This window comes from Scylla paramamosain, chromosome 44, assembly GCF_035594125.1.
Source record: "Scylla paramamosain isolate STU-SP2022 chromosome 44, ASM3559412v1, whole genome shotgun sequence".
NCBI classification, from domain to species: domain Eukaryota; kingdom Metazoa; phylum Arthropoda; class Malacostraca; order Decapoda; family Portunidae; genus Scylla; species Scylla paramamosain.
In genome coordinates, this window is record NC_087194.1 from 11,054,750 (window position 1) to 11,067,060 (window position 12,311).

General features: G+C 41.5%; 1 protein-coding gene across 1 annotated transcript in view; it reads left to right on the top strand.

Moving 5' to 3' along the window:
• The window catches only part of LOC135094111 (uncharacterized), a 60,241-nt gene extending 47,964 nt beyond the window's left edge, over window positions 1–12,277 (top strand). The window contains exons 5-7 of the mRNA XM_063993910.1: window positions 4,891–4,990; window positions 7,411–7,512; window positions 11,646–12,277. Coding sequence (XP_063849980.1) covers window positions 4,891–4,990; window positions 7,411–7,512; window positions 11,646–11,721 — 278 coding nt within the window. The 3' untranslated portion in view covers window positions 11,722–12,277. The remainder of the gene's footprint in view (window positions 1–4,890; window positions 4,991–7,410; window positions 7,513–11,645) is intronic.
• The last annotated feature ends 34 nt before the right edge of the window (window positions 12,278–12,311 follow it).

A 12,311-nucleotide genomic window follows, 5' to 3' on the forward strand; every position in this document is an offset into this window, starting at 1 on the left:
CTGTGGCAATATTCCCGATTGTGTTCCAGGAAATCATTGTGAGATGTTGGAAGTTGTAACTTTAAAACATTTAACTAACTAGCCATCAAATGAATAATAACCCTAAACTATTGCACTGCGTTGTCGACATTTCCAAGAGTTCCCCAGACAGGCGGGCAGAGGCACCGCCCCGCCAGTCGACGACCTCAGCATAATGACGTGTTTTTACTCCCTCAGTGTCCACATTTCACGAGCTTTATTTTCGACACAATCTTCCAGACAACTATCCCCTCTTCTTCAATGACACTCAACTGTCCCCCTCTTCTACACTGAACATCCTCGGTCTGTCCTTTACTTATAATCTGAACTGGAAACTTCACATCTCATCTCTAGCTAAAACAGCTTCCATGAAGTTAGGTGTTCTGAGACGTCTCCGCCAGTTTTTCTCACCCCCCAGCTGCTAACTCTGTACAAGGGCCTTATCCGTCCATGTATGGAGTATGCTTCACATGTCTGGGGGGTTCCACTCATACTGCTCTTCTAGACAGGGTGGAATCAAAAGCTTCTCGTCTCATCAACTCCTCTCCTCTAACTGACTGTCTTCAGCCCCTCTCTCACCGCCGCAATGTTGCATATCTAGCTGTCTTCTACCGGTATTTTCATGCCAACTGCTCTTCTGATCTTGCTAACTGCATGCCTCCCCTCCTTCCGCGGCCTCGCTGCACAAGACTTTCTTCTTTCTCTCACCCCTATTCTGTCCACCTCTCTAACGCAAGAGTTAACCAGTATTCTCAATCATTCATCCCTTTCTCTGGTAAACTCTGGAACTCCCTGCCTTCTTCTGTATTTCCACCTTCCTATGACTTGAATTCCTTCAAGAGGGAGGTTTCAAGACACTTATCCACCAATTTTTGACCACTGCTTTGACCCTTTTATGGGAATGGCATTTCAGTGGGCATTTTTTTTATTAGATTTTTGTTGCCCTTGGCCAGTATCCTTCCTACATAAAAAAAAAAAATGTATCGGTTGATATTAAATAGCGACTTCATGTTACACTAAAGGACACTAACATTTAAATAATAATGATTGATTCATTGCGTGTTTTAAGACGAGCGAACTTCCAAGAGCCATCTTACTACCTCTCACCCCATCACTAGCGCGTTGGAGGGGGAGTTGATGCCTCTCCCTCCCTCCCTCCTTCCCTCTGCTCGAAGACTGTCACGCAGCGGCAAGTATTCGTTGTGTTGTGAATATTGGCGTCAGTGTCACGGGGCGGCGTCAGTGTGGCAGGAAAGCGACATGTGGTATAGGCAGGTAGGTACCGTGACGCGGCCGCTGCAGGTGAGGTCTGAAAACTGGTGGAAATGAAGCAGTATCTGTTAGGGTTGTTAGGTAATAATGGCGGATTAAATAGAGGTGGCTTACTTCCACCCCTCCTCCCAAACCCCCTACTTTCACCACTCTTCCCTCCTCTCTCCCCTCTAAATTGTAACACACTCGAATATTTTTCTGGGGATGATTGTTCCTTGCTGATTGTGCGTGGACAGGGAAAATGTTCATCTGGTAATGACTCATAACCTCGTGTTTTGAAACGCTTTGCTCTCATCAGAGCAGCATTCAAAGGCCACACACGGTACATAAGCTCAAGGGTGATTTTTTTTTTTTCCTACTAATGCACATTCCTCTATTGCCATTCCTGTTACTCTCACCGACCCTCCAATGCAGCGTTCCCAATCCGGTCCGCGTCATCCCGTTTTTCCCTCTCCCTCTCCCCTTTCTCACCCTTAAACTAGGTATTAATATACTGCCACAGTGACGAAAAATGTAGTTGGAGAGAGAGAGAGAGAGAGAGAGAGAGAGAGAGAGAGAGAGAGAGAGAGAGAGAGAGAGAGAGAGAGAGTGTTCTTTTCATATTTTCATAAGCAAACTAATTCATTGTTTCATTTGTCATCCATTACCTTGTTCTGTTTAGCGTTTTGCATTTAATCTTTTTTCTTTTATCTCATATTTTTTCGTGTTATTCATCTTACTCCTCATTTGTTTACCACTCATTCTTTTCCATGCAGTTCTGCCACAGCTCTCTCTGTTCTGCTCCTCTTCTCTACAATTTTTTTTTTCTACCACACCCACCATCCTCCTCCTCCTCCTCCTCCTCATCCTCCTCCTCCTCCTCCTCCTCCTCCTCCTCCTCCTCCTCCTCCTCCTCCTCCTCCTCCTCACACTGTGCATCCTCTAATGTGATGGTACAGAAAAATTTATGATTGTTTACGCCGAGAACATAAATTGTCTTGTGCAACGATCAGCCTGGATCCAACCTTCCTTCCCCTTTGTCTTGTGCAACGATCGGCCTGGACCCAACCTTCCTTCCCCTTTGTCTTGTGCAACGATCGGCCTGGACCCAACCTTCCTTCCCCCTTCCCTTCCTTCCTTTTTATCTCCCTACCCTCCCTCCTTTTCTCCCTCCTTCCCCCCTCTCATTATCTTCTTTCTTCTTCCCTCTTCCCCTTTCATTTTTTTTTATGTATTTATTTATTTATTTATTTTTTTATCATAGTCGCTCTCCTGTTTCCTCTCCTACTCCTCCTCCATGTCTGTAATTCATTGTTTATCTCCAATTTTTTTTTTTTCCAGCGCCTGTCACTTATTTTCTTGCTTTCCTTGTTCCCCTTAGTGTGTCTCCACACTCTCTCTCTCTCTCTCTCTCTCTCTCTCTCTCTCTCTCTCTCTCTCTCTCTCTCTCTCTCTCTCTCTCTCTCTCTCTCTCTCTCTCTCTCTCTCTCTCTCTCTCTCTCTCTCTCTCTCTCTCTCTCTCTCTCTCATCCAACTTTATTTCCTTTTTAGTTTGGTTTCTGTTAAACATACCACATCTTGTTTATTGTTCTTTAAGTAGTCTGTAAGTTCCAATAGGCTGGACACCGAACCACCTATGTTAGTATACATAATCTATAAACTTCTGCTTGGTGATCTTGTGTGGCATCTTTGTGTCACCATTTCCTCATTTTCATGTCCATGACTTTCCAGGTGAATCTTTTTGCTTGTTCTTGTGTTCTTCCCGTTTTTTTGACTGAGCCTCTACTCTCAGTTCTTCACTTTCTTCTTCATTCATGTCTCTTTTTTATCTATATTTCCTTCATTCCTTCATTTGCCAATTTTCCTGTTCCTTGCAAGACATGTTCTGCTGGTGTTTGTGACATGAATCTTATTTTCCTTGGTCTTGTTCTGCTTTCTTCATACTTTCCAATCCTGTAAACCTTTTCAGTGTGTTCAATTATTCCCTCTCCTTCCTCCACCACTTCTATAATTTCCTTACCCCTTTTTCACTTATTTCTCACAAGCTATTTTCATGGGTAGGTCCTTCTCCTTAATCCCAAATACCACCACACACATCTTTCTCTGTACTGTGTCTCTCACAAGATTACCTTTTCCCTTTGATATTTTAATCCTTTCTTTTTAATATCCTTATTGTGTTCCTGTTGCTGTTGCCTTATTATCTCCTCCATCTCCACCTCTTGTTGTTCTCCCTCTTCTTTCCAACTTTTAACTTCCTGTCACTAACTCCTTTCTCTTGCAAAGTTTTCTGTAACTCTTCATTCTCTCCCTTGAGTTTCTTAATTTCTTCACAGTACTTCTTGTTTAAGTTCACTATTTTTGTCACCTCTTCTCTTAGTTCTTTGTTTTCTTTTTTTCTTTCCATCTCTCTCTTTTCATCTCTAATATATCACTGGATATCTTTTTTACATTGTCACCACCCACTTCTCTTCCTTCCTTCAACACCTTTATCATCGCTGTTAAGCTGCATATTTCTTCTATTTTTACATTGTCTTCTTCAATTTTCCAGATTGGTTTATCTGTGTGTGCTACGCTGAGGTCCTCATCCATGAAGCCCTCAAAAATATGTGGCCTCATGCTGGTCACCATCTTCTCTTTTGATATCACCGAGTGATTTCACATCCACTGAGGATCTTTGCAGGCTGCTAAGTGGTGGTGGTGGTTGCTGGTGTCCAGGTGTGGGAATACTCGTACGTGTCAAGTCACCAACCCCTCCCAGCACTGGCCAAACTGTGTGTGTGTGTGTGTGTGTGTGTGTGTGTGTGTGTGTGTGTGTGTGTGTGTGTGTGTGTGTGTGTGTGTGTGTGTGTGTGTGTGTGTGTGTGTGTGTGTGTGTGTGTCTCTCTCTCTCTCTCTCTCTCTCTCTCTCTCTCTCTCTCTCTCTCTCTCTCTCTCTCTCTCTCTCTCTCTCTCTCTCTCTCTCTCTCTCTCTCTCTCTCTCTCTCTCTCTCTCTCTCTCTCTCTAGAGTGAAATAGTTATCCAAACAGCCTATTAAAGAGAGAGAGAGAGAGAGAGAGAGAGAGAGAGAGAGAGAGAGAGAGAGAGAGAGAGAGAGAGAAATGAAGGGGAGGGAAGGCCCATAGCAAAAAAGGTGTGAATGGATTTACTTGATCCCCTTCCTTTGAGTGAACTGCCACCCTTCGTATGGAAACTTTTACTTGTTAAGTTAATCCACCAAAGATTAGAAGATGTGGAAGGCTGAGTTGAAAAAGACCTGCCCGGGGTCAATCATTTTTGTGAGTGACTTTTACCAGAGACGAGGGTGTGAAAAAATTAGTTATCCATCTTGTCCTACCTGGTGATGAACTCTTTTAACTACTAGTACTTATCACATCTTTCCTGACTCCCAGACCATCATGAAGCATTTCTTTTCTTTCACAGCCATGTCTATGCATTATACTGGCTAGAAATTGCACAATCTGCTTCTTTAGTTGTTTCCTTTCTTGAATGTGCATATAAATGTTTTCAGCTGTGCATTCCATGCTGTGTAATGTTGTAGTGAATGGTTAAATTCTAGACTAAGTTGTGAGTCAAACATGTATCAAGCAGCAGGAGTATTGATGTGTGCGTTTTCCCTGCAGGTGGTAACACGGAGAGCAAGTGGAAGAAACCTTGGGAGACTTCCATGACTCAGGAACAAGCACACCTCACTGGGAGCCTTGTGACTGACAGGTGGTTCAGGTGAATACTGCATTTTGTTGGCACAATTGAGAATTCTCGGTCCAAAATTCCAAAATCTGAAAGTTTTTAATTGTCATGTCATGTCATGTCATGTCCACAAAGTGGTGGAAAGGTTTGCACTGAAAAAAAGAAAAAAGAAATGATGAATTGTAAAGCCCACAGACCAAAGCTCTGGTGCTTGACTTGCTGCAATGGGAGGTATCAAAAACTGGCAAGTTGTCATCACACACATGCTCTGAAGATGTGATGCTCAGTTTTCTAATCTGACTGTGTGCTGAGCTGAGAGGTGATAGCATCTGGTATGGAGGCATATATCTCTCACTTTTCTTCTCGACCTAAACTTTCTAAACCTTGGTTTAACACGACCTGTTCTTATGTTATACATGATAGAAAGGTGGCTTACACAAGGTATTTGAACCTTTCATCCCCAGAATCTCATGTGCTTTATATTTCTGCCCAAAGTCATGCCACATCTGTTCTCCAACTAGCCAAAAACTCCTTCATTAACAGAAAGTGTCAAAATCTTTCTAGATCTAACTACCCTCATGACTTCTGGCAACTAGCCAAAAACATCTCTTCTTTGCTTCTTTTTTCTCTCCTTTATTTCAACCAGATGGCACCACTGCTATCACATCAGTCTCTAAAGCCGAACTCCTTGCTCAGACCTTTGCTAAAAAGTCTACCTTGGACAATTCAGGGCTTGTTCCTCTCTCTCCTCCACCCTGCTGCTGCTGCTGCTGCTGCTGCTGCTGCTGCTGCTGCTGCTGCTGCTGCTGCTGCTGCTGCTGCTGCTGCTGCTGCCTATTAAAATTCTTTGCAATGATGTTAAACCATCGGAATGCTTATGGACCTGATGGAGTCCCTCCTATTGTTCTCAAAAACTGTGCCTCTTTGCTTGTGCCTTGCCTAGTCAAACTCAACTCTGTCTGTTACCATCTACCTTTCCTTCTTGCTGGAAGTTTGCCTACATTCAGCCTGTTCCTAAAAAGTGTGACTGTTCTAATCCCTCAAACTATGTCTTGTTGATTTAATTTCCTGCCTATCTAAAGTTTTTGATTCTATCCTCAACAGAAAGATTCTTAAACATCTATCACTTTACAACCTTCTATCTCATCACCTTTTATGTATGGATTCTGTCAATGCCACTCTACTGGTGATCTGACTTTCCTTACTGAGTCGTAGTCATCCTCTTTTAGAGATTTTGGTGAAATTTTTGCTGTTGTCTTAGACATATCAAAAGCTTTTGATAGAGTATGACACAAAGCTTTGATTTCCAAACTACCCTCCTATAGCTTCTATCCCTCTCTCTGTAACTTCATCTCAAGTTTCCTTTCTGACCATTCTATTGCTGCTGTGGTAGACGGTCACTGTTCTTCTAAATCTATTAACAGTGGTGTTCCTCAGGGTTCTGTCCTGTTACCCACTCTCTTATTATTCATCAATGACCTAAACCAAACTTCTTGTCCTATCCACTCCTATGCTGATGATACCACCCTGCACTTTTCCATGTCTTTTCGTAGATGTCAAACCCTTCAAGAAGCAAACAGCTTATGCAGGGAAACCACAGAATGCCTGACTTCTGATCTTTCTAAAATTTCTGATTGGGGCAGAGCAAACTTGGTATTGTTCAATGCCTCAAAAACTCAATTCATTCATCTATCAACTCAACACAACCTTCCAGACAACTATCCCCTCTTCTTCAATGACACTCAACTGTCCCCCACTTCTACATTGAACATCCTTGGTCTCTCTTTTTCTTATTAATCTAAACTAGAAACTTCACATCTCATCTCTAGCTAAAACAGCTTCTATGAAGTTAGGTGTTCTGAGACGTCTCCGCCAGTTTTTCTCACCCCCCAGCTGCTAACTCTGTACAAGGGCCTTATCCGTCCATGTATGGAGTATGCTTCACATGTCTGGGGGGTTCCACTCATACTGCTCTTCTAGACAGGGTGGAATCAAAAGCTTTTTGTCTCATCAACTCCTCTCCTCTAACTGACTGTCTTCAGCCTCTCACCGCCCCAGTGTTGCATATCTAGCTGTCTTCTACCGCTATTTTCATGCTAACTGCTCTTCTGATCTTGCTAACTGCATGCCTTCCCTGCTTCCACGGCCTCGCTGCACAAGACTTTCTTCTTTCTCTCACCCCTATTCTGTCCACCTCTCTAACATAAGAGTTAACCAGTATTCTCAGTCATTCATCCTCTGGTAAACTCTGGAACTCCCTGCCTGCTTCTGTATTTCCACCTTCCTATGACTTGAATTCCTTCAAGAGGGAGGTTTCAAGACACTTATTCATCAATTTTTGACCACTGCTTTGACCCTTTTATGGGACTGGCATTTCAGTGGGCATTTTTTTTATTGGATTTTTGTTGCCCTTGGCCAGTGTCCTTCCTACATAAAAAAAAAAAATTCCACAGACCGACTGGGAGACATGACGTCAGTGACACCACGCAGGGAGTAAAACCAAGAGGAGGAAGAGGAGCATTCAAGAGACATCAGCTGGCCAGCAGTCCATTCAGGTGTGCCTTTCATTGCATCATTATTTGTCCATAATTTCCCTTCTGGGGTTGGACAGCCCATGAGTATCTCCCACTTGCAGCTGTAGACAATTTCTTCCTTATTGTTGAGTGTTGTCATGCCTTCCTCCACACACCATCTCAAGATCTTCCCAGTGGTTTCCTTTCAAGTACTCTAATGCTCTCCTCAGTTTGTGGCCCTGATTTGTAAGTGCCAGGAAGACTATGGTGAAGGCAGACCACAAACCTTCCATTGGACATGAGTGGCAAACGGCAGTGAAAATATGGCAGTGTCTGATTCTTTGCACCAAAACACAGTGTGCTTATTAACAGATTTATTCACTGTTCACTCATTTGCTCATCTCTAAAGGAGTGAAGAGTGTGCACTGAAGTAAGCATTGTAACTGGTGTGTGTGTGTGTGTGTGTGTGTGTGTGTGTGTGTGTGTGTGTGTGTGTGTGTGTGGTGATGAAGTTCAATATCAGGGTTGTCGTCTTGAAAGATTTCATAAAAGTACTGAATCTGATTTGGAATTCATGTTGCAACAAAAACTCTCCCTTCTTTGCAACAGTTTCACAACAGGAAGTGAAGGATGAAGCATGAAGGTTTTAGGCCAAAATGAACTGACAGCAATCAGGAATGACACGTCCAGCAAAACCGGCAACACAGCAGTGAGTGTGCATGCTGGTACGTCAGGTCAGGGGTGAAGTGTTTGGATTGTGGGCTAAAATGGCTTGCTTATACATGAATATCTTTCACACTGGAGGAGCTGGGGTGTGTGTGTGTGTGTGTGTTAGGGGTGTTTGGGTGTTGATAGGCTTGTTTGTAGGTATTTCCACCTGCTTATCATCCATTTTAGTTGTTCTTCGCTCTTTCATCTTCCCTCTGTCATTCATTTTATCTATTTTTCATTATTAGTGTACAGTCTTTGCCTCTGTCACCTCCTCTATCCAGCCCTTCCTTGTCTCTACATATCTAGTCCTTCTTTGCCTCTATCACCTTTTGTCTAATATTTATCCAACCCTTCCTTATCTCTGTATATCTAGTCCATTGCTTCTATCACCTCTTCTGTCTAATATTTATCCAGTCCTTCACTTCCTGCCTTTAGTTAGCATACACTCCTCACCTCTTCTGCCGTCTATATTCACCCAGTCCTTCCATCCACACACCACAGGAATCTAAATTAACACACATTTTCCAATATTCTTCCTTTCATTAACCCCTCACTGTATTTCCAGAGTGAATACTTCCCAGACCATCCAGTCATTTGTACTGTTTGGGAAGTCTTTCATGAACTCTTGCTTTGACAGAAAATGTTGCAAAATTTCTCACAGGGACTGACCAGGTTCCTCTCTTAGGCATGGAGAGAGAGAGAGAGAGAGAGAGAGAGAGAGAGAGAGAGAGAGAGAGAGAGAGAGAGAGAGAGAGAGAGAGAGAGAGAGAGAGAGAGAGAGAGAGAGAGAGAGAGAGAGAGGTATATTTGTGAGAGGCTGTGGGGAGTGACTAGGTTTGTCAACATACTGTGGGAGACATACTGTGGGTTTGTGGATTGTGGGGGAGAGAGAGAGAGAGAGAGAGAGAGAGAGAGAGAGAGAGAGAGAGAGAGAGAGAGAGAGAGAGAGAGAGAGAGAGAGAGAGAGAGAGAGAGAGAGAGAGAGAAGGGGGCAGGGGGGAGGATTTATTTTTCTTTTATTTATCTTTTCTATCTTTCTCTCATTTCTTCTTTTTTTCTTCCTCTTCTATTATCCTCATTCTTCTCTCATGTCCTCTTCCTTCTTTGTTGTCTTCTCTCTCTCTTCTTCTCTTTCTTCCCTCCTTATTATTATCTATCTTCTCTTCCTTCTTTCTATCACTTCTGAAAAAACAATGCAAATATAAATAATACATTTTGAACATAATAATAATAATGATAATTAATTCTCACAATCAGTAACATTCTCTCTCTCTCTCTCTCTCTCTCTCTCTCTCTCTCTCTCTCTCTCTCTCTCTCTCTCTCTCTCTCTCTCTCTCTCTCTCTCTCTCTCTCTCTCTCTCTCTCTAATGTGAGAGTCTGTGGAGAGTGACTGTGTGGGACATACTGGGGGTCTGTGGATGGGTGGGTGGGTTGGTGAGAGAGAGTGTGTGTGTGTGTGTGTGTGTGTGTGTGTGTGTGTGTGTGTGTGTGTGTGTGTGTGTGTGTGTGTGTGTGCAATACTCCTTCATCTCTCTCTCTCTCTCTCTCTCTCTCTCTCTCTCTCTCTCTCTCTCTCTCTCTCTCTCTCTCTCTCTCTCTCTCTCCTTTATTTCATCCTTCTCATGTCCCCCTCTTCTCTTCCTTCCTTCCTTTCTTATATTCTTCCTCCTCTTTTCTTTGTCTCTTCTGTCGGTCATTCCTCTGAAATATGAATAAATTTAGAATTTAGTAATAAATTTAATAGAAATAATTTCTTGTATTCTCTCTGCTACACACACAAAAAATTCTCTCTTAATAGAAATAATTTCTTGTATTTTCTCTCCTACACACACACAAAATTCTCTCTCTCTCTCTCTCTCTCTCTCTCTCTCTCTCTCTCTCTCTCTCTCTCTCTCTCTCTCTCTCTCTCTCTCTCTCTCTCTCTCTCTCTCTCTCTCTCTCTCTCTCTCTCTCTCTCTCTCTCACTTTAAACACTTTATTATGTTTGTCTGTAATACATATATAAGCTTAAGGTACAATTAATTGAAAGACAAACAGCCCCTTATGAAGCACAAGCTTTTTGGGCACACTTAATATCTACTTAATACTGAAATGTAAAACAACACTAAACTAAAAATCTAATTGAAGAAAATGTAAAAAAAAAAAATTAATAGCAATAGCAAAAGATTTAGGGATAAATGGCTTTGCAAGAACAGGAAGGAAAGGAGAAAAATCATAATTATACATGAGAAATAGAGAAAATTGAAGTGGAATCTGATTATAAACAAGCAAATAGTAGTTTTGAGAATAATTAAACAAACAGAAATAAATATGTATATATACTAGAGGTTATAAACTATTTTAGTTACAGAGGATATGAACTATTTGGTTACAATACCAGGAAACAAAATAATTGATATTGATAAAAATTGATTGAAGTACAAGATGTGTCAGTATTGAGACAATAAATATTCTTTTAGTTTTCTCTTAAAGATATTTACGCTTAATGAATTTTTTATATGTGACAGGGTGCTATTCCATATTTTGGGACCTTTATACATTAGAGAGTGTTGGTAGAGAGTTAAGGTATGATGGGGAATCTGTAGAGAATGCCTGTAGCGTGTGGAGTGGTTATGAGTTAGGGTCAGGGTATTGTTGTTGTTGGAATTTATCAATTTGAACATGTATGATGCAATAGAGAAGTTTGATAAGTCTCTCTCTCTCTCTCTCTCTCTACAAAACCCCTTCTTTTACTCTCACATACTCAAAAACTCCCTCCCACTACTCACTCAAACTGATTCTCTTAGACACACACACACACACACCCAGGCTTCCAAGTTGATAATCCAAAGGCCAGCAGATGACAGCTTCCTTCCAGCACACACTTGTATTGCCCAACTTGACCTGCCTGAATACAAGCTGATACAGTCCATGCAGCAGAGTAAAGTTTGTATGAACCTTTTTTTGTTGTTATAACTTGTGGTGTGGTCCAGCAGTCTTCCTTTTCCCACTTTTTAAGAGGGGAGAGAAAGAATGGTGGATGACACCACTTGTAAGGAAGACACAAGTTACTATAGTTTAGATGTACTAAAAGTTTTTGCACACAATGTTTATTACTGAAAAGCTTTATATATATATATATATATATATATATATATATATATATATATATATATATATATATATATATATATATATAGAGAGAGAGAGAGAGAGAGAGAGAGAGAGAGAGAGAGAGAGAGAGAGAGAGAGAGAGAGATATATACAGTGGTCCCTCTTGTTTCAGTTTGGCAATAGGTTTGAACTGGTACCAACACCCAAACTGGCACATCGGATCCACTTTTGGTGCGCCACTCACTGACGTAACAGAATGGTGTTGATCCAGTTTGTCGTCCATGTGCATTGTTTGATTTTTGTGAACCTCCCAACAGCCATCTTACTGTTTTTTTGCTGCAATTAACCATATCTTTGGTGTTTGTCCCCAGGAGTGCAGCCTCTACAAGTGGTGGAGGGCATGGACACTTGGATATGGATGACACTGGTTTGGGTGCCAAATATTAATAGTGCACCTACACAATTACCACACTCGCTCCTCTCACCAGGCTTAACTATAAATAATTAAAGGTAAATAACATCTGTCATCTATTATCTATTGTATTCTATATTGCTGTTAATGTTTCATGTATAATGTCTTTGCTTTCAAATGCAAGTCAAAAGGGTGAACCCCATTTATAGTACTATTCACGTTTGGCAAATTTCACTTTTGACATTGGTTTGGCTACACTAATTAAACTGCTAACAGTGAGGGACTACTGTAAATGTAGTAATAATTATAATAATAATAATAATAATAATAATAATAATAATAAAAAGTAATGATAAAGTGCAAGACATGTTCATTAACGCAATTATTTTCTCCAACATGGAGTGAGTGAGTGAGGAGGCACATCTGTCTGTGATTAGGGAATGCAAATGATGATGTTCCAAGGATGTCACCCTGTCCTGGGCCATGACATGAGAGAAGAGGAAAAAAGGACTCTCTCTCTCTCTCTCTCTCTCTCTCTCTCTCTCTCTCTCTCTCTCTCTCTCTCTCTCTCTCTCTCTCTCTCTCTCTCTCTCATTTTCCATAACATACCAAATTGCTCTGGTGT